The sequence below is a fragment of the Orussus abietinus genome, unplaced genomic scaffold (genome assembly GCF_000612105.2).
Source record: "Orussus abietinus isolate OABI.00-Male unplaced genomic scaffold, Oabi_2.0 scaffold294, whole genome shotgun sequence".
NCBI lineage: Eukaryota > Metazoa > Arthropoda > Insecta > Hymenoptera > Orussidae > Orussus > Orussus abietinus.
The window spans coordinates 13,247-35,450 of record NW_019395992.1 but is presented as its reverse complement, the minus strand read 5'-3'; the positions used below and the strand labels follow the sequence as shown (position 1 = coordinate 35,450).

The 22,204-nt window shown below is 38.4% G+C and overlaps 1 protein-coding gene across 9 annotated transcripts in view; it reads left to right on the top strand.

Moving 5' to 3' along the window:
• Positions 1 to 21,914, top strand: part of LOC105698585 (tudor domain-containing protein 1) — a 28,862-nt gene extending 6,948 nt beyond the window's left edge. For 8 of the 9 annotated variants that reach the window (XM_012422961.1, XM_012422955.1, XM_023434077.1 and 5 more), the window contains exons 8-16: positions 236 to 1,726; positions 2,441 to 2,654; positions 2,844 to 3,020; positions 3,091 to 3,205; positions 3,333 to 3,520; positions 4,283 to 4,520; positions 8,374 to 8,540; positions 12,923 to 13,175; positions 21,226 to 21,914. In XM_012422961.1, coding sequence (XP_012278384.1) covers positions 236 to 1,726; positions 2,441 to 2,654; positions 2,844 to 3,020; positions 3,091 to 3,205; positions 3,333 to 3,520; positions 4,283 to 4,520; positions 8,374 to 8,540; positions 12,923 to 13,175; positions 21,226 to 21,410 — 3,028 coding nt within the window. In that variant the 3' untranslated portion in view covers positions 21,411 to 21,914. Of the gene's footprint in view, positions 1 to 235; positions 1,727 to 2,440; positions 2,655 to 2,843; positions 3,021 to 3,090; positions 3,206 to 3,332; positions 3,521 to 4,282; positions 4,521 to 4,685; positions 4,817 to 8,373; positions 8,541 to 12,922; positions 13,176 to 21,225 lie in introns of those variants that run through there. The other variant, XM_012422963.2, reaches the window with a different exon arrangement.
• Positions 21,915 to 22,204: the final 290 nt, after the last annotated feature.

Below are 22,204 nucleotides of genomic sequence, written 5' to 3'. Positions count from 1 at the left end.
TTATGATGAATTATTTGAAATATTATTTGAAGAATAAATGACCGTAATACTTATTTGAAGCAGCACAAGAGCAATGAGCAGCTTTAGTTCTCACGAAAAATTGTATTTTTTTTAACAAGGATGTTTCATTGATGTCTGAAATATGTCAGTACCCAATTTTATAAGTTTTGTTCCCTTATATGTACATTTTCGTTATTTTCACCATTAAGTTATTTTTTCTGTTTGATTTCCCTAGATCTTTAATAAAAGCAGCCGAACCTTTATCCCATTCCAATAATGAGGACGTTCGAGGTAACTCAAGAGTAACTAAGTACGAAGGAGCTCTCCGTCGACCAAAGTCTCAGGTTGACGCGGTGGCCGAAGAAGGTAACAAAACGTCTGTAACAGACGTAAAGATTATTAATTCATCAGAGGATGTGAGAGAAGTTCCTTCTCCAAAACAAAACAAACAACATGATCAAGAACAACGAAATAACACGGAAGAAGTGGCTATCCCTGAATCGGTAGAATATACAGGATCTAATAATTCGCATAACAAGAACTTCAAATCGAATTTACGAAACTCGAAAGGAAATTACAGCCCTGCGCAACATAATAATATTCGTCCTCAAGATAGAACTAACAAGCAACAAGATTCTCCTTCAGCTACACATGGAAAGCAAAATAATCGGAGTGAGTTTGGCTCGATTAATGAATCGGATAACTCAAGGTTTAATACAAATCGTCAAATGTCGGGGGATTCACGATATAACAATCGTTATTCCTCTGAAGATTCTAGAAGTACTGGTGCCGGAAAGGGGTTTCCGTCTGTTAATAAGAAAAGAAATGATAATCGATCAGAAGTTAACATCGTTCCAAAGACTCCAGTCCCAAATTCAGAAGATTCAAACGCTCAGTCGGATTTTATTAAGACGGATAAAGGGTTTTCTTTTCAGAAAGATGATTTTCTTTCCAAAAATAAATTTACTGATCTTAAGATCGTGTTCCGAGAGGCAGATGGGATTTACTGGGCTCAGAAAATTGAAAATGAGAATGATCTCATACAGATGATGAGAGAACTAAACGATCTGGCAGCTAAAAATAATTTGCCAACTGTCGAACGACCAGTTTCCGGAAATATCTATGCTGCGAAATTTGACGGTGTTTGGCATAGGGTTTTATTAAAATGCGTAAAGCCTGCAAAAGTGCTTTACATTGACTATGGTAACGAGGAACATGTTGACTTAAAGGAATTACTAGAATTAGAAAAGTATTGTAAACAATCATATTTTGCCAGGAAGATCAAGGTTGCAGACGATTCATCCGAGAAATATAAAATGCTTCAGGTTGATGATATGCTATCGGTTAAAATGTTTAAAGTAGATGACGATGGAGCTATTGTTGTACAAGTTCGAGGGGACCAGAATGAAAATCCTTTTGCACCTTTGAACGTTCTGCCAATAAATGTTAGTAATAAAACGCAGACTGAACGATTTGCTGAACAAACGATATCAAACAATCAACACAAAAAAATGGAAAACTCAATTGACGTCTCGTCAAAGAAGCTACAGAGTATCGTAGAATTACTTATGCCTGGCACCGATGGAATGCTAGAAATTCATGCCCAGTTACAATCGAATATATTCGCTGCTACTGCGATAACAAATTCCTTGGTGGACCTTTTCGTACAGATCTTACAAGAATTTCCTGAGGTCTGCAATAAAATGCCTAGAGATTCTTCGTTTAGGTAAATTTCATAATATAAAAGAATCAATCTTCTTTTTTTTAATTTTTGTCCTTAAGAAATGCAGAGTCTCTCGTATTTTGTTTCTAAAGAAAACGTTTCATGCATTCAAAGCAATTTTTGTTTGCTGTAATGTTAACTATTTCATAAGCCAACTGTAACAAATTACATTATCGAGATATATTATATAGAATAATCGATTCAAAAAGCCATTCGAAATAAGGGGGAGTGGCACATTTTCTCGGTTTTCACGCCTACAAAAGCTAGAAGCGGGGAAAGTTGGCACCGAATAATGCTTGTACAGAGTGTACTTTGAATGGTCTGAATTTCTTATTAACACTAGAACTACCAAGCTCAGGGTAAATGACCAGTTTCGGATGGCCCACCACAGCCAAAAAAATTCGCCGGTTATTCTAGTGTAAACGAAGTCTTCCTTTCCTTTCGTGAAGTATGACATATTTATTGAGACAACGTTTGGCTTTACCTGCCACGGCACGGTACAGCAATGACGTTTGCAACGTCATAAGTTGTTCCACTGCTTGCCGTTACGTGGCAACTTGGAGTTTGCCAAGTGGCACCACTTCCCCTTAATGCACGAATTTCATCATATTAAATTGATAACATCGACGGAATATCGTGTATGACATGTAAATTATAGTCTGTCGAATCTACGACTTGTTCAAAATTATGTAACACATCTGTTTCGTTCACTTTCAGTCCAAAAGTGGGCGATTTGATTTGTGGGGAAAGGGGAACAGGAGATTGGCTTCGAGGATATGTTGTAAACTTAGGACCCCCATTGAGATTAGCGGCAATCGATGAGGGCCGAGTAGAAGTCGTTGACGATATTAGACGGATTGATAAGAAATTTGCCAATATTTGCACTTTTGGGGTAACTTGCGAATTATTAGATACTGCACACACTTTAAAGGTAAAGTAACCAATGTAAACCTCTAACGCGAAATATTGCACATATTTTGTACTACAGAAATTGGTCATGGAGTATTTAGTTCCAAATTCAATTGTTAACGCTCTGTTTTATCGAGTCCGTTATTAGGAATAAAATGTAAAATGAGCGGAGGCATTCATTATTAATGTTTATAATATTTTTTTGTTTTAGCCACGGGACAAATCTGAATTCACCGTGATCAGCTGTGATAAGACAGATGCAGGTGTCAATGTTAAAATAATGATTACTACTGCAGATGATGCACGCTATAAAGCTGTATTAAGATATTGGAAACCCATGGCGGAACAAAAGGGTGTACCTTACTCTTCTTTAAGTAGTGGCTCGGAGGTACGATTTTTTTTGTCCAATTATTTAAGATTAAATAAACCGATAATTTAGGTACTAATTTATTTAACAGGTTTGTCTCACTACGTATCGTAGTCAGAGTCTCATGTATGCGCGCAGTCTTAAATTGGACGATCTAAAGTATTACCACAAAGTCATACATGAAGTTGCAAAAGCAAGCAGGACGGGTAAGTAAATCGCTTTATAAAACAATCGATAAGGAATCGTTTTTAATATTGAAGATACTATGTACAACGAGTTCTATCGAAATATGGCTTTAAGGTCGTTATCACGATACATGTCCTTTATTTTCAGCTCATCCATTGTCTACGCCTCCTGTTGTTGGGCAGATGGTTATCGCAAAATATATAGATGACAATTTCTATCGTGCTATCGTAACTGAGGTACAAGGTGAAAAAATCGGTGTTTCGTACGTTGATTATGGAAATGTTGACTATACCACCTTGAACAAACTTAAGATACTTCCTGATTCATTGAAAGAGGTTTGTGGCATTTCATATGTAGAATTTGAAACATGATACCAAAAGGAATTATAGCAAGAAACTGAATTACTTCCTCTTTAATTTATCTATTTACATGCCGAAAAGTCGTAAATTGCTTTCGAACGATACAACAAATCAGTATTCAAGAAAAATAAAATTGAGATAACGGGAGACAAAAAATGCATGCGACATTTTGTTATGGATATTGCAGTTTTCGAGTTGTAGCAGTTTGAAAGAATCCAATTACATGCTTTAGTCGGTCAGTAGTGCCGTTTCGTAATTCAGAGTGCTCTTGACAAATGGAAAATTTTTAAATCTTCGAATAGATCGATTTGAAATTCGTCCATTGTGATGAACCAACTTGAAAGGTTTCAAACGATTTATCGAAACTGAAATTGTTAAGATTTTCAGTTTATTACAAGCACTCTGTATAGTTACATGACATTGCGCACTGGCACAATATCCGGGATAAGGTGTTTGAAACGTTTTCAACTCAATTCTCGGAGATCAATTGACCTGTCAAAGAATGGCATATTTGAATCACCGGATACCAATGTCATATTCTAATTTCTAAAATTGTTTTTCCAGTCAAATTTGGTTGATGTATTGGACTTATTTAAAGCGAAACCCATTTTTAAGTATTAATATGCCATGCTTTGGGACTGTTCATTTCATTAAGTGATTGATTTAAATTTAAATGCAACAAAATAATTATAATATGAATCATAGAGTAGGAATTATAACGTATTAATATTTGTGTAGTACAATTGTTGCACTTCAAAAATTGTACTGAAAGATGTCCTCGTTGATGCTCCAATGACGAAAGAGGCAAATACATTCCTTACACAATTGGTGGCTGAAGAGACAGCCTTAATTTGCAATTTTGAAGGTTTGCCAACTGTTCAAGGCGTCGAACTGAAACTGCCTGTTACCGGGGAATCTATTAATGAGAAAATCAATCGGTTGTTGATACCCAATTGGAAGAAGAGGACAGAGGAAGGTATGAAAATCACAACTAGTACTCGGTTTCAATAAATTAACTCATCGAAACTCAGCAAATCCAAAGGCTTTAAGCCCTAGTAGTCACAATCCGAAAGTCGGAAATGATCTTTGCTCCACGTGTGTAAAATACATGGAGCTTTATTGATGTTAACGATTCTTATAGATGGTAATACTAGTGATGTTGTTTTGCCTAATTTTGCCAAAATGCGTTTTACTGCTTCTCACTGTGGGTGCGGGATTTAAACACATACTCGGCATGCGTTAGAGAATGTTTAAGAAGAGTGGAGGCAGGCGCTCAAATCTGAATGAAATAAAATTGTATGAAATTGTAGTTCTTAACACAGATAATTCATTATTTGATTAATTTAAAATTTAATTAATTCCTGTCGTATACGACTAATTTATTATTATTTCTATTTATTTTTAATTTACCATAGTTATATCATAAAACATACGAAATATAAAAAAAAGCATTGAGTTGAAATTAAAAAAAAGATACGTTATCCAACAAAACTACTTTTTCCCGGAACCTAGCATGAAGGTTATGTACCTCATGGACCTACGCGACGCTCATCTGGCCTTTCGAAATTAGGGTCAATGGAATTGTGGAAAAGAAAATTGTGGTTCACGGTAGACCAAATCATTGATCATTTTTTGGTGCAACTAAATTTGTAATAATTTATTTTTCGCAAATGCGTAATAAGTACGTAATAAGAGGTCCCTATTATTTAAATAAACATTTACTAGTTTGCGTTGGTTATTGTGAGCTCATGAAATGGTATTCGAACTGCAGACTTGAATGTCTGATTCTCTTTGTTGAATGACTCTCGAACAAGAAGTGTTGGGCTATGAGAAAATCAAATTGTAGCGATTATCGCTTTATGCCAAAATGACAACTACGGATCGCGCTAGCAACGTTGTAATGCATCGGCTTGAGATTTGTCCTTGGTTGTGTATTTAATTGCACTCCGTCCTTCTCTTTCTTTCCTTTTTTCTTTCTGCCGACTCTCAATCGAGAGTTTCGGCCACGGAACAAATCTAGATCCTAACGATTGATATCGCTCTACGCGATAGTGCCAACTATGATGGATTACGTAGCGCTGGCAACATCGCCTTAAATCGATTTCGGCTTTGACAGATTAAAGTTATTTTCACTATTATAAACGCGTTATTTAAAAAATTTCTAGATTTCAAGAGAAAACTCAATTAAGAACACTTTTTTCAATAGAGTATGGATTCATATTTCTTTTTCTGTTTTTATTTATATAATATTTAATTTGGTAGCCATACTGTGGTTCCTAGTCTGGCATCTGAGAGTAGATGCCCCAAACTTGAGGCGTGAAAAATGAGAGCTGCAGCTTCGTTTTGAAAAATACCGGTTGGGAATTTCATGCGATTTTTTTGTCTCTGACGTCATCAATTAAATATGGCCGACGTGTGGCTATTATGGGCTTAATGACTCTTGCATCGATTGGATAAAATATGTAAAGTTTAATATGATTTAACTACCAGTAGAGTGCACTCCGACTGGTGTTGCTTTGCCATCATTGTTGCCTTCTAACGCTATGTATGGAATTTGGTTATGTAAATAGTATATTACAACTTTAGAATTATTTTAATGCAGATCCTAGTTGTGAATGAATTTTCGGTAAGGTAATAAGTTTTCGGATTTACGGTTTTTCTTTCGATTATTAATGATTTAATAATTGAGTAAATAATTACTCATCATGGTAGTGCCTTTTAGATGTCTTTAATGATCGACTAATATTATAATATAAAGTTGCCCTTATCCTAGTTCGGCACATTTAAGGAGGAATGGTACTACGCGGCAAACTCTCAGTTGAGCGAGGGGCTATTCACTCGAAAATCAGTGAAAACTATTTCCTTTGAGAACCGATTGCCTTTGGTTGCATATGATAAACAACAATGCGGTTCGGTAACAAGTGACGTTCAATCTTAAAATTGTGAGAGTGCTTCGGTGATATCCAACGATTTCTAGTGATTTCTGCTTACTATTTTCAGCTGATTTCCACGTGATTTCGAGCATTAAAATCCATGATTTCCTGAGTGAACAACCTCTCGGAGTTGACCATGCTGCCCCGTAACGGCAAACACTGGAGAAACTTGGGACGCTATAAGCGCGATTGCTGTGCCGTTCCGCGGCAGTCATTGCAACATAATTATGTTATGCAGTAACGTCAACCATTACAGTTATCGGGCGTCAGATCTCAACAAAAATTCGATATTTCGCGTAAGGAAATAAAGACTTCGTTACGAGGAAATTCAATTAAAAAAATAGATATCTATTGTACCAAACAGCAAAAGGACACATTTACAAGTACTGGTGCGTTTATTGCATCTTATGTATTGCGTCTTGTAGCAAGCTGTTTCTGTCAGGTCGGACCCTACGTTTTTTTATACCACAAAGCCATGTCAAGACGGACATTAGCGCTCGTAACGGAAATTTGCTCAAATTTTATGCGAAGGAAATCTCCCCGTTGACAGCTTCCAAAGAATTCGGACGTTCCGTAGAAGCCCAGATCCTATTCGAGCGTTTAATGCTTTAAAAGTTGGTTAACAAATCACGAGTGGAGGGAAAAGAGGTCGCACGTATTAGCCAATGGCATTTTGCAATACATATGAGAGGAAGAGACGCGTGTAGACAGGCGGGTACTCTGAGTAAGATACAGAAAGAATGCAATCCGCTATATACAGGGTGTCGCATAATAGATAATTAACCTTTCAAGAGATGAAAGGGGGTGGAATTTTGGATTAGGAGTTCCTTATCCATTTTTGGCTCGGAACATTTTTCATCGAGTTATTAGCAATTAAAGTTGACCAACGAGACGGTGGGCGACCGGAGTACGCAAGGCCGTGGCACACCGTGAAACACCTTGCTCATGCTTTACGTTCCTGTAGGAAAAATTTCATTTTGATATGTCAAATGATGTAATAAATGAATGAATAAATAAATAAATAGGAATAAAAACAGTTATAAATTAATCAAATCATTAATTTATAAACAATTATTCGATCAGTCAATAATTTTTTGATTTATTATGTAGTTAAATAATGATTTTTAAACTAATTCTTTGATGATCTGTTTTTATTCTTATTGATTTATTTATTTATTCATTCATTTATTAAATAATTTGTCATATTAGAATGAATTTTTTTCTGACGGAACGTAAGGCATGAGCGAGGGGCTCCAACAACCCTGCATACTCCGGTCACGCGTCATCACTTTAGTCAACTTTAATTACTGATGACTTGATGACAAATGTTCTGAGCCGAAAAAGGAGAAGGAACTTCTAGTTCGAAATTCCACCCTCTTTTACTCCTTGAAAGATTAATTATCTAATTCTTGGGGCATCAAAAACCATGAATCCAGAGGATTTCTGGAGTTTCACTTCGATTTCGTTATAATTATTGTACAGAAACGATATATGCAGTAGGCCATTTAGTGAAATACCCAATATAATTCGACACAGCTGTCGATATAAATACGAACATCGGTAATGTAGGTATTTAGAAGGATCTTCTTTACCGACGTCGATTAAATTTTTCAACAGGTTTCACTTGACCTTACACTTCGTATATTTTACGCAAGTAGTTAAGATATCGCGTACGATTTTTCGGCTGCCTCTACAAGGACCCTAAATGTGAATACATTTAATACAACTACCAGAAATAATATCTTTTTGACATCATTCGTATCAGAATTACATCAAACGACCAGAAATACTTGATTCATTTTAAATCAAATTTTATTTTATTTTTCTTTGTATTCAATTTTGTTTTGATCTTTTGTACCAAAAAGTGACTACTAATGATGATCGTTTTTCTTCCAGACAAGAAATGTTATATGTTAGAAGACATGGAAATAATGTCTTTGGGACAAGTAGGTGAAATCGTATCCACTTTGGTACTGCATACTGTTTCTGATGGTTTTAGATACATAATGTGTCCTTACGATAGAGAAGCTTTAGGCCACACATGCAGTGTTATGCCGAGATTGGTAAGGCTATTTCTAAATGCTCTTTTCGCTACATTTTCTATGAATATTAAGTGTACAGTTTTGTAAGTGTACTTCAGCATATATAAATGGCTTTCCTGCGAATGCAGAGCAGCCAGTGCCTGAAGGGAAGGTATTAGTGTCTGCTAATGTACAATCAAAAGGTGTTGCATACAATGCTCACAAGGAAACCCCCCGAGGTGTCCGTCACCGATTTTCTTGAAATTTAAATATGTTGTAGAGGATCGAAAAATAAGGGACACGTATTTTTTTTTATCGGCCCAATCCCCTATTTAAGGGGTGAAAACCGTCCCTAAAGTTTACCCCCAAAAACGGTTTTTTCTAAATATCTCGAGTTGTAATCGATGTTTTGAAATGAATCAAAGCACAAAATATTTCTCTCTAGTAGGCGAAACTACTGTTAGTAATTCGGACCTCGGGGGTAGCAACCCTTATATTTTATTTCAGAAAAACGATATTTCTTCAAACATTTTTGAATATAATATTTGCAATAAAATTAAATAAATTACGGAAAAATAATTTTCGTGCTTAAAATTGAAAAATAAAGTTGACGTCTTTCAGGATTTTCACAAATAACAGCGTTACCGGGGGTAAACAACCCCTTAAGTGCAGAATAGTTTTGTACAATTTGAATAAATATTTTAAGGTGTACAATATGTACACTATGTTTATAACTGAATCGGCATTTTTTTCATCAGCCCAAACATCTCTTAAAGAGATAAATACCTTGAATTAAGATTCGAGTGCATTTTACGTAGGTGAATGAAATGGATGTGATCAGGAAAAGGATACGTGAAACAAATTAATACATATTTTATGGATAAAAGTCTGCATTAGTGAATCACAATTTCTATTTATTAAATTAATTAATGCAAGAGAAATATTAGGCATCATTCACTTTTATTTATGTATAAACCGATTGTTTCTTATCATGATTAATTTTTTAAGGATTGTAAGTAGAACAGTAATGGAATTCTTCAAAAAAGTGCGGTAAACATAGTGATTTCTGACACCATACACATCTTATAATAGCAGTATTTTTACATCCGGGTACCTCGCAATGAGCTCGAGTGCCACCGAAACTGAAATCCATTGGATTTACAAAATCATCCGGATTTATCATCTATATAACCGCTTTCATACCAAGAGTATTTAAATAGATTGACGTATCGAGGAGAAGATAATTTATTATGTGTCAAAGATTGTAATTTAATTACATTGTTTCTCCCGTGCAAGTGTTTATCTTTGCCCAACAAAAGTACACTATCAGAAAAATGTCTTATAAAATTCTTCCATATACGGAAGCCAAACACATTTAGTGGCTGTATTTTTCCAGTTGTCCCTTTGGGGATTTTAAAAAGCTTTATAATTTTGTTATCAGGTGTTTCTCTGTTTACTGCTTCTGTGCAATGTCCGCTCCAAGAATCTAGCAATAATAAACTTTTTTCTCCAACATTCGGAAAAAATACATCCCTCAACCATTTACGAAAACGTTCTGAAAATAATCGTACAAAAGTAATTACAAATTGTGTAGATTATTACGATACAATACGATAAACTTCATAACTATTTGTGGTTATGTTACTGATTATGATAATGATTTATTTCATAAAATTATATTCTGCGACGGGATTTCTAATCCCCAATCGGCAAACCGTCCTACGCCCGGGATTTTCGGCAAGAAAGGGGTCGAGCCTGATTTATTTATAGGGCACCAGGCGCGCGCGAGCGCGCCTCGGGCTTCCGGGCCCGGCCGTCCAAGCACGCAGACCCGGCCCCTGGAACGGGGCCACTCGGGCGTAGCCGACCGGCCACTCAGCCCCGCGAGGGCCTAACGCCCTTCGCGGCACGGTAGAGTCGGGGGGCGCGGAACGGTTCCCGGGTGAGCGAAGACAGTCAATTCGGGACCGGGACATATTACTAGGTCGAGAAAGAAAGGGACAACCGGTAGTGCGAAAAAACTTCCCTCGCCAGGCGCCTTTTATTTGCTACAGCGTCCCTGGACTACAGGTGCGCCGCGGGACATCTCCGACAAAAAGGGAACGGGGAGCCCTATCGAACGGGACAGGGAGGCGGCGGAAGTACAATTTGACGGGAACGCGCCGAGGGTGGTAACCCCCCGGATGGGGGCCCACAAAGGCACAACGCCCGGTCGGGAGAACCTAAAATCCGCCCCTCTGGGTCTCGGAAAGGGCCCGACGCCCGGTACTGCGCAGCGGTAAGGAACGTGGCGCCAGCCCACGGTATGACCCTTCACTTCTCGCACGCCCCGTCCCACGCGCACGGGACCACGGAATTTCCCCGGACACCACCGACGGGAAGCCTGAGGGGCACGAGACACAAAGGGCGCGCGAGAATCTTCTCCAGACACGACTATACTGGAAACGCGGACGCAACCCGACGGGAAACGGCACCGCCCTTCGCTAAGGGCGGGGGGGAGGACGAGTGCGGGCTCGGTACAAAGGCCCCGACGGAAAAAGGGCGCCCGGCGCGAAGGCCTATGCGGGGCGCAACCCCGACGGAAACGGAATGATCGCAGCGGAACGCGGTATGCGGCCCAGGGCGGCCCAGGACTCAGGCTCACGGAACGGACGGCACACTTGCGGTACAGAGGCCCCCTGGGCATGCTCGGACTCACCGGTAAGATGGGTGCTTCGGCGGGCGGCAGCGCTGCTCTCCTTAATCGGCACCCTGCAAGACGGGACCAGTACGGCGCCCTTCGGGACGGGACGGCATAGCGCTCTTCAGGAGATCGGGACGACGGCGCTGCCGCTGGCGGGAAACGGGCACGTGCTGTCACCGGTGTGGCGGTCCCTCTGGCAATGAGGATCTCGCCGGAAACTTCCGTCGGACGCTCTCGTTCCTCTGGCGGATCCTCCGGAACATTTCGGTGGGCCGGCCTGCCATCTGGTCTGGCCTAACTGGGTCACTAGGCCACCCAGTTAGGTCGGCCGCCGATGGATGGCAGCAGGGCCCCCTAAATTCGGACCCCGCCCGTTTCCGCGAGTCTGGAAGAATTAGCGTTCGCGCGTCGCCGCGCGCCGAATGTATGTACTGTAACGCGATTTTTCCTCCATCTGAAAAATCTCGCGCACCTTCGTCGATCCACGCTCTCGCCTCCCTCCCCGTTCTCCGACTATGCAATGGGCGCCAGTTGATTTTTGGGTCCCCGGAACCAACAAACCGGTCTAAGCCGAATCGTAACTCATAATTGCAAACCTATCACCTAAATTTTATCACGAAANAAAATTATTTTTCCGTAATTTATTTAATTTTATTGCAAATATTATATTCAAAAATGTTTGAAGAAATATCGTTTTTCTGAAATAAAATATAAGGGTTGCTACCCCCGAGGTCCGAATTACTGACAGTAGTTTCGCCTACTAGAGAGAAATATTTTGTGCTTTGGTTCATTTCAAAACATCGATTACAACTCGAGATATTTAGAAAAAACCGTTTTTGGGGGTAAACTTTAGGGACGGTTTTCACCCCTTAAATAGGGGATTGGGCCGATAAAAAAAAATACGTGTTCCTTATTTTTCGATCCTCTACAACATACTTAAATTTCAAGAAAATCGGAGACGGACACCTCGAGGGGTTTCCTTGTCAGTGCTAAATTTGAAAAATGGCGCTGTTTATCATGTTATTGAAAGTCAGTACTTCTAACACATGTTGGAATCAAGAGATGTTATGAATGTAAGAAGGGGATTTGAAATACAATTGAATCAACTCGTTCGCTACCACGGTCATAGGGATAACAAAGCGCCGTGTCACACATATGTGGCGGCTGTTAGCGAACGTGTTAAAATTGTATTAACTTATGTAAAATGGAATCCAAATCAAAATTTTGAGCACATTTTGCCTTTTTTGCAGAATTACAACTATTAATATTTTTATACAAAACACTTCTTTTCCTATTATTGATTCATTTCGTTGTCAATCCTCTGCGCTAGAACGCCACCGCTGAACGAAACGTCGTGTCAATCATGTATCAATTGCGCACTGAGTCTCCGGCGTTTCGATATGGTGTCATCAAATTTGTAAGCAATGCATAATAGCGGTACGAGAAAACATGTTATGGACGAAATATTGATATATCAACAATTACATACTTACTATTTCAGTGTGTGTGGTACATATAGGGCTACGTTAGTTACCCGTCGTATCTAAAGATAGATTCGTAGCCAGAGACTGTAGTCGCCCGTCGTATGTGAACGCCATTTCGTGACAGGCAACTATAGTGGTCTGTTGTAGCGAAAAGGCTAAGAACTGTCTGTCATATCATAAAATTTACGTATAGCTGGAATTTTAATTTCTTTCAGTTGTATTTAAATGCAATTCGTTTGAATCATGTATTTTTTCAGATGGAAGAGTATTGTAAAAACCAAAAAGAACATTACATTCCACGGAACGGAGAGCTTTGTATTGCTCCATACGAGGGCTGCATGTATCGCGCCGCATGTATAGATCAATCAGGTTCTAATTCGACGAAAAAAACCTGTACCATTTTATTTGTGGATTTTGGAAATATCGAAGAAGTAAATTATACCGATATTAGAGTCTTTTCAGAAGATTTCTTATCTCCACCAGCCCTTGGCATCGTCTGCACAGTTGTCGGTAAGTATCAGTGGATCTAACAGATTATAAGAAACTAGTCGCTTTACTGTAAATGCGTTCACCACTCTTCAAGATCGTGGTACTTCGACTTGGCGAGTTTTATAAACGTGCATTCAAAGCGAATGGCTTGACTAATTGGTCACTTAAAGGATAGACAGTTATCACACCTTTATACAGGAGCTATTTTCGGTGTGCGGATGTTAATGAGGAATTTAAGGGTTCTCTAAGGCCACCTAGAATGTCGTGAATGATTTTTGCGTTACTTGCGTAAAATACGCAAATCTTAATCGATTCAGATGAATCCGGCAGATGGTAATACTAGCAACGTTGTTTTGCCCAATTTTTCAACGTCTTTGTACTAGATGCGTGATCGAATATTTAACAAGAGATAAACGTTCAAGTCTCTGGATCAAATCAAATTTGATAAAATTGCAGTTTTTGACATAAATAATTCATTGTTTAGAAAATTTTAAAAACGAGTAATTCTTAATCAGCCCTATTTATTTTTGGTAAAACGGGTTTACGGGACCCAACTCCGATGACTTTGACCTTTATATATCATTGCCAAGGACACCCTCCTGAGTGACCGCCACATAAGGTTTTAGCCAACGGTCGTTGTTTGTTTGCTTGTTTCTCGTTGTTGAATATAGATTTAAAGACTCGTGTTTGTGATGATATTTCGTTTATCGGTGTATTACTGCCTCGGAATTGTGAGCCTGTCACAGGCACCACAGCCGATTTTTAGAAGTGTCTACAGTAGGCACCATCACATGAAAACGGCTTGAATCCTGTTGGACAATTAGGTGCTTATCAGGTGCTCCACCCCTTACTCCGAAACCAAAATGCACGCACTTTCCGTGCAACAATTAAATGCCATTAAGTGCTCCAGATATATCCTACAACTAACAAGGAAACATTCCCAAGTGTCCGCCCCCGATCTTATTGATTTCCATATATGTTGAAGAACAGAAAAATCTAAGAGACACGTGTTTTTTTTATATTTGCAATGGTCTACATTTAAGGGGTGAAACAACCCCCCAAAGTTTGGCGAAAATTCGATTTTTATAACAATTTTCGTAGAAGCAGTCGAGGGATTTCGACGAAACTTGGTATAAACGTATTCTGTATAAGGACGGTGAAAACACAATATTGTCCAGCAATGCTACACCCCCCCAAGGAGGTGAACTACCCTTCAAGCGACATTTTTTTGTAATATCTGTTAAACAAGCATTTCTACTTAAGTCCCACTTACGCGATGTGATTACTCACAAAAAATGAAGAAATACGTGTTTTTTGCTTGTTTCCAATAAACATTTACACATCGGTTGTAAACAATGAATGTAGGGGGTATACGGGTATATTTCGACTAGCTATATTGGATTATATCGTGACCAATTCATTGTACATAAATCTTGTGAACGTGCTTATTCCTCAAAATGTCCTTGGTTTTCATGGCATGCAATTATTTATAAATAAATTTGAAAAAAAGTTTAAGAGACTAAAATAGTTTCGCAACATATCCGATGACGCAGTCATCACCCGTTTCCAACTAGTAATACAATCTCCTTGGTGAAACGGTAAAATTGGATTTTTACCGTTTTTACGATAATAAAGTTAGCGATATTCGTAAATAATTGCATATTATGAAAACCAACGACATTTTGAGGAATTAGCACGTTGACAAGATTTATATACAATGAATTGGTCACGATATAATCCAATATAGCTAGTCGAAATATACCCGTATACCCCCTACATTCATTGTTTACAACCGATGTGTAAATGTTTATTGGAAACAAGCAAAAAACACGTATTTCTTCATTTTTTGTGAGTAATCACATCGCGTAAGTGGGACTTAAGTAGAAATGCTTGTTTAACAGATATTACAAAAAAAATGTCGCTTGAAGGGTAGTTCACCTCCTTGGGAGGGTGTAGCATTGCTGGACAATATTGTGTTTTCACTGTCCTTATACGGAATACGTTTATACCAAGTTTCGTTGAAATCCCTTCATTTCTTTTACGAAAATTGTTATAAAAATCGAATTTTTCCCAAACTTTGGGGGGTTGTTTCACTCCTTAAATGTGGACCATTGCAGATATAAAAAAACACGTGTCTCTTAGATTTTTGTGTTCTTCAACATATATGAAAATCGATAAGATCGGGGGCGGACACTTGGGAATGTTTCCTTGTAAGTCCGAAATGCCATCCCTGTCACTCAAAAACTATCCCCGAATAAATATGATCCAAAAGAGAAGTAGTAGAAAGTTAGAAATTTCATTCACTTATTTCGTGCGATAATCAGATGTTCTTTAAGTGCTCCAGGAATACCCCTCAACTAACTCACTATGTAAGTGCATACTGCCACTCCTTTCAACTGGAAACTAACCCCCAGCACATTGACTTCGATACAGAAGTGGTAGAAGAACCAAAAATACTCTTTTCTCATGCATTTATTTCGTGTTTCTTGAGTGTTGTAGAAATATGCTGGGTACTAAATTATTATCCCCCTTATATGCCAAACAAATAAAAAAGGCACATTTGTATTTTCTCATCAGAGTACGCTGTTACGTCCCGTCCTTCTTGATGGTAAAAAGGCGGAAAAGATTGAAGAGATTATAGGAATATGGAAAACAAAGGGAAGTTAAGATTCAGGATACCGTCAGATGGTCCTGAGACCAGCTCGTCTAATCTATTTGAACTAATTTTACTTGGGGTTCTGGGTTAGGATTGGCAAGTTGAGAAGCTGCCAGTCGAACTATATGACCGACTGACGATTGGATTCCGAGTAGGCCAATTCGATGTAGGCCAAACGAATTAAGAGAAATTGGACCACTAATGTGGAAAAAGAAAATAATAAGCGGTTTGAATTCCTTAATAAAGCATTTATTATGAATAGAATAAAACAACAACGATATAATGGATAAGGTTTAGAAGAAAGATATTAGTGTTATTAAGGAAAAAAAAATCGTGTAAAGTTAATTAAATTACAAGTATATAAGCTTAATTAGGGAAAAAAGATGTAGGCATACCTGGATTTAATATAATCCACCAATAGAAGAGACTGCTCTCTTTTGAATCGACACTTGATTTTGAGAATGGAATTGGATGATGCTGCGGACGTATTCGCATGGACTCGTCTGAACTGAACTGGAACTGAAACTGAACTGAATTCGCGCTCTTGTGACATGAGCCCTTTAAAGGGGTTCGCCTTTCCTTTCAGTGACCTAATCGATGGAGTGAGATTTCATCGATATCTTTAGTTTGATAATCGATCGGTTTGTCATGCTGTCTAAATTGATATCAGTACGCCGTCTTCCGATTTCCCTTTACAGTTTATAAGATCTTAGCCTAAATAAGCGAGACGCTCGTGATTCAGCTCCAACGAGTGATAATAAAACTCATTAGTACTTAAAGCTAGAGATAATCTATCGGGTGGGTTACGTGGGATGTAACAACGCTACTTTGCGCCGTACATACCAGTGTTAGCTTGACTTACAATTTGATAACATAGTGTCACCTGAGCAGTGTTTTTATTATTTTAAGATACACTTTGTTTTTAAAACAAAATTTTACATTTTTTTTACAACCCTTAAGGGGACTAGGTAGCGACAATAGACCGAAAATGGGATAACATTCACATGGCATTTGTGAAGAACCGAAACAACGTATATACATTTTCTTATTTGCAATGTTTTTATCGGAGTTTTGGCTATTAAATTCAGTGGTTGTGGTTTCAAAAATATTAATATTTAAGGGAGATATGGGCGGATGAAGAAGACAACGCGTCTCATGGACTGCTCCCTCATTGTCACGATTCCGAGTGGCCGGTTGAAGTTTTCGGCAATATCCAAACGCCTTTCTCTTCAAGAGATGTTCTTCCGCAGACTGAACTTAACATTTTTGAAAAAACAAAAATTAAAAAGATGGCGGTTCAAATTTGTACAATATCGGAAAACGGATGAAATTTGTTGTTATAACACTAATAATAAATTGATTTTTTTTACATAAACGTTGGTGCATTTCGTAGAGAAAGTTGATAGGTTCATTTAAAAAAGAAATCAAGGCGGTATCATCAATCGTTTTTGAGTTATAGCGTCAAAATTAGTACAAAATGCTGTTTCGAGAAAAACGCGTTTAAGTTTTGGCGCAGTACTACAGTACGGCAGAAAAATTGCAACTTACGTACGTTAAAAATTGCCGGCGTTGTGGAAGGACTTCTCGAGTTCAGATTTCTCTGTGACAGCAATCGCGAAACGTCGGTTCTTTTCCACCCTAGTTTTTTTTTGTCGATGCTTGCGATCTCTTGTCTGCATCCAACAAGGGACGTGACCCGTTAACCGTTTAGCGGAATATTGGAGTTTTGTTGTTCTCTTGAGCTCAATTTTACGAATATTTAAGTTTTCTTTGCGCCAAAATGTTTGGAAGAGATTGTAGTAACAGGATACAAAAAAAAAAACGACGAATATTCGATATTTTCCGATGCCTAAGCTCCTTAAGGTACATTATGCCAACCCTTGTGACGTCGTCACACCATCGTCGCACAAAAATTGCAAGAATTAAATGATTTCTTCACGAGGGTAATAATTGCTAATTAATTGCCCACAGACGAACCAATCGACTATTTTTGCTTCATCTCCTAGCTGGCCCTGCTACCCCTCGCGACCGACACAGCGAAACCATGTATAAACTGCAGCAAATCACGATTTTTCATTAATAATATTCTCCCAGACCAGTCATGGGGGTAGGTTAGGTTAGATTTGTGGGTACGTCGAGAAGGGTGTAACCCTTCTCCCCAGCCGCGCGCTCCATTAGGATGTTTCCAGGGGAAGTATAACAGATTTTTGTTTCTGTCCGCGAAAGGAGATATTTTGTATGGAAAAGTATAGTTTGATTCCGCGTTTCACCACCAGGAAATTTCGTCGACAGGTTGTTTAGCCGTCAAGTGTTTTGCTAATGTAAATTTGTTAACAAATTATTATTATCTATAAGAATAACTCCTCCAACGGACTGAAGCAAAAATACGTAGTACTTCTTGGAAAGACTGGAGACGCGTGGCTGCGGGAGGGGCGGGGGGGAGGGGCTGCGCTCCCCTAGACGCTCCCGCACAACGAATCTAGCCTACTTCCATTGTTGGTCTGGGTGGATATTATTTATAAAAAGAAAAGTGACTTGTTTGTTTTCATTATTGCACAAAAGGAATGTATGAAATTTCCGATTTTCTACCACCTCTCTCTTGGGGAATATTTGCTCGGGAATAGTTCTTCGGTTAAAAGGACGGCGGTTCGAACTAGGTTATCCGATATGTTTGGAGTATTTAAATGGCACTTAATTATTGCATGGAAAGAGTCCATGTAATTTTCGTATTTCTGCCACTTTTCATGCTTTTCTCTAAACGTCATGTATTTCCGGGCGTGATGATGGCATTCATTCTGTCAGGTGGAGCAGCAGTTCGCGTCTTTTCTTGATGTTTCAGCACGGCCGGCGCGTGGCGCTTCATGGTGGTCTCCTTATTATTTTTCCGTTTTTCACTCTTATCATGACGCTGAATTCAATACTCTCCTTCCGGTCTACGCAGAGACTTAAATTAGATTAATGCGTCTCTCTGTTTTGAGGGAATCGAAGTGACTACGTAACAGTTTCGATCTCGAACTTATTAACAACTGAGAATCAACAACTGTACTGATTTCCTGGTTGCCGGTTTTATTGACAATTGACGGGATGTTCTAATTGGTGGGGGGTCTCTATGGTCTGAGTGACGGCGGTGCAAAGGTATTCCGATGCGCTGCGGAGTCATCAGGATTGTAGCCTTGGATTGATCGATATCTTTTTTCGTCAGCTTTGTCAATGAATTTGCCGCGCTAGGCGCACTTAACACATTAAGGACCGCTAAGAAATCTATAAGACATACGCCCAGGACCGCGCGGACCACGCCCCGCACGGGCAACTCGTGAGCGGTCTGTAACAGATGGGGCGCGAAACACGAGAAAACTCGTGAGCGGTCCTTAATGTGTTAAAATTCTTTCAGCAAGTACTTTTCCTAATTGCGCGACTGTTCTCGGCTTTCTATTGCTGTCTTTCGGGTACCAGATTGCGATTTTTGCTAGATTCGGGGGTACAAAGATGCCTACGTAACAGTATTAACAATTTATGTTAAAAAATTTCAGTTCAATTTTGGAATAGCCTTAAAGGGGGAAATATCTTTACAGGCTTAAAAAAGTGAAGAATTTTTTATTTCATAAAATGTTCATGTAACATCTCGAGGATATGACCCAGAAGTTTTAAAGCGAAATTCAGAGTCTTTTGTTAAGTCGTAGGGGCCTTGGCTCAGGAGGATCGGGCGATGCTCGCTAAGATCGTTGGCTGGACCGAATTACGTGGGACGTTGAAAAGGGATTAGCCTCCAAATGGTTGAAACCAACCAAAGACTTGGTCGAGTTGAATACAATAAAATGGTTTATTGTTGATGATTCGATTTTTGTACAAGTACGCGAGACAAAATTCGAGAGACAAAGTCTCGATGCTTTGAATACGGATTGACCCGGATTGACCCGGACCGACCCGGACTGACCAAAAGACGCAGACCAAAGACGCTTAGCCCTAGTCTTTTACTAACTTAAGGTCACGTACGCATATTGAGTCTAGAACCTCATTGGTCGGATCATAGGTTCGGGAGGGAATTCTCTTCGGTGATTCGTCGAGCATGGCAGGGTAGGAATAATCAGTTTTCTGGGAAATCCATGAGTGTTCTAGTTTTCTTGGAAATTGGGGAGATTTTGGGACATTATCCGGTCGAAGGTTTCAGAGCGGTTCGAGGACTCATTGTGGACACGGATAAGGATAAGTGAGGGCGGGGTACTAGTTGATATTTATATTAAACGCGTTTCTTATAAATATGCTTAGGCTCTAGATATGTAGACTAATCTGAGAATTAATATTATAATAACGATGGTTAGGTCGGGATCTAATACTTTCCGAAAGTATAGCCTGTTAGCGTAACTCATCTCCGCTTGGTTCTGGAGCGCACCGCGAGTTTATTCGAGCGCACAGAGGGGGAAGACCTTCCCTTTTTAATCCAACTCTTTGAAATCGAGGCAACAAGAAATATGAGAGGTCGATTCCGAATTTGAAACTCTTTGGCGGCAGCTCGTGGTGGAAGAAATGTAGTTTTAACCCTTTGCGGACGAGTGTCTGCAGATAGCAGCCCAAAAGCCTTTATAATGGAAAAGTCTCGTCCGCAAAGGGTTAAATCTTTATACGGTGTCATAACGTTCGTAGGCTACTATTCCGGCAAAGTAATTGATTGAGTAGTGAAAATTACTGTCAAGAATGTATGTTCTGGAAAAATAAGTAAAATATTCAAGAGTATTGCAAGTGGTATGAAGAACGAGAGGAAGAGTGCACACAAATCATGAAGATTCCGCGAGGATAATGGAAGTTGCTGCAGTGACAAAGATGTTTTGAGGATCAGGTCGAAAGTTTGGATTGAAATACGAAAATGATATAGGAGATGGTGACTAAAAAACGTTCCATGTAATTCCAAATGTTAATTCGTCCAGATACTTCGGCAGCTACGCAAGATCATCTTAGAAGATGATCCTAACGTGATGCCATACATCCAGTTTTAAATATTGCGTACACTAGAAAAATTATATGGAATAGATAATAAGTATAATTAATGATATTTGAAGTTTCAAAAGTGTCGGACAAATTTCTCCTTTTGAAAAAAATTCTTAAAATGAACTTTTTTCATCTGCTTAAAGGTATTTACCCACTTAAAAAAATGACCTTTTCCCAATTGGTTAGTTTAAGATGGGTTTCACTTTACCTTAAGTAAATACATTGTTTATGTTAATTAACTACAGATTTCTTAATCCATTTCTCGTCATTAGAAAAATCAAAAATAAGTGGTCAATTTAGAAAGCTATTTATATCAAATTATGATTCGATAATTAAAGCACTCTATACGTATTTCAAAATGTAATAAACAAAATTATTTGCGTACCACTTTCGTTCAATTTCTAATAATTATATATTTTTGTAATTCATCAGATTTCTGCTCCGTCGACAGTGAAGGAGAAATTCCAGCGAAGATAGTCAACCGAATAAAGGAATTAGTCGTTGTGGACCAGCCTACGAAAGTAAAAATTATAAAATGTAATGCAAATGGTGATTACCTCGTGTCACTTCCAGAGGTCAAAAAGATTTTAACCGAAGAAGGTTTACTACCTGCATAGTATACGATGGAAACTATGAAACATCAAGGAACTGAAGCCCGAAATGCTCGAATTAAACGACTTCTTAAGATATTAACATAGAGCACTTCAGTGCGATGACCAAATGAAACTTGTCTATTTGTTTACAACACTTTTATTGCTAAAACTAATAGTTTCTTTTACATGCCACTTAGTAAAAGTCTTGGTATGTTAGATATGTGTATACTATAAATGAGGTATTCTAACGGTTATTTTTTTCATTGCTCAAACTTGATTAATAAATGCGTTTTTATGATTTGACCAAGTATTATTCGACATTTTGTTCTAAAATAACATATTCCAATCGTATGATACAAAGACTCATTATATATAAGTGTACAGGGATTTCATCGGGATTAAAAAACCTTACACTTATAAATTATAATCGAAGGTAATGGCTCCTAAGATGGTCAATCCTTTTTATTTGTTTTTTTACTGGATTCATAATATTTTAGTTTGTACGTTAATAAAGACGAAATGACACAATCACGGTAGTCGACATTTTCTTATACCAAAAATCTTTTTATGCTCTGAGATCAATATGCTTTTGAAAACAACATATGAAGTACAGAGTTTAAGACATAATATCGTATAGATACAAATTTATTGCGCTCAGGTTTTCTTTAAATGTTGATTAGTATGTTGTCTAAGGGTAAGATATGAATGGTTTTTTAAATGAAAAGGAATATCTACCACAATGTCTTCTTTGAATTTTTAATTTCTACGTCAACAATTATCGGACTACTGTACGCAAAATAACATTTGCGGATTTTTAT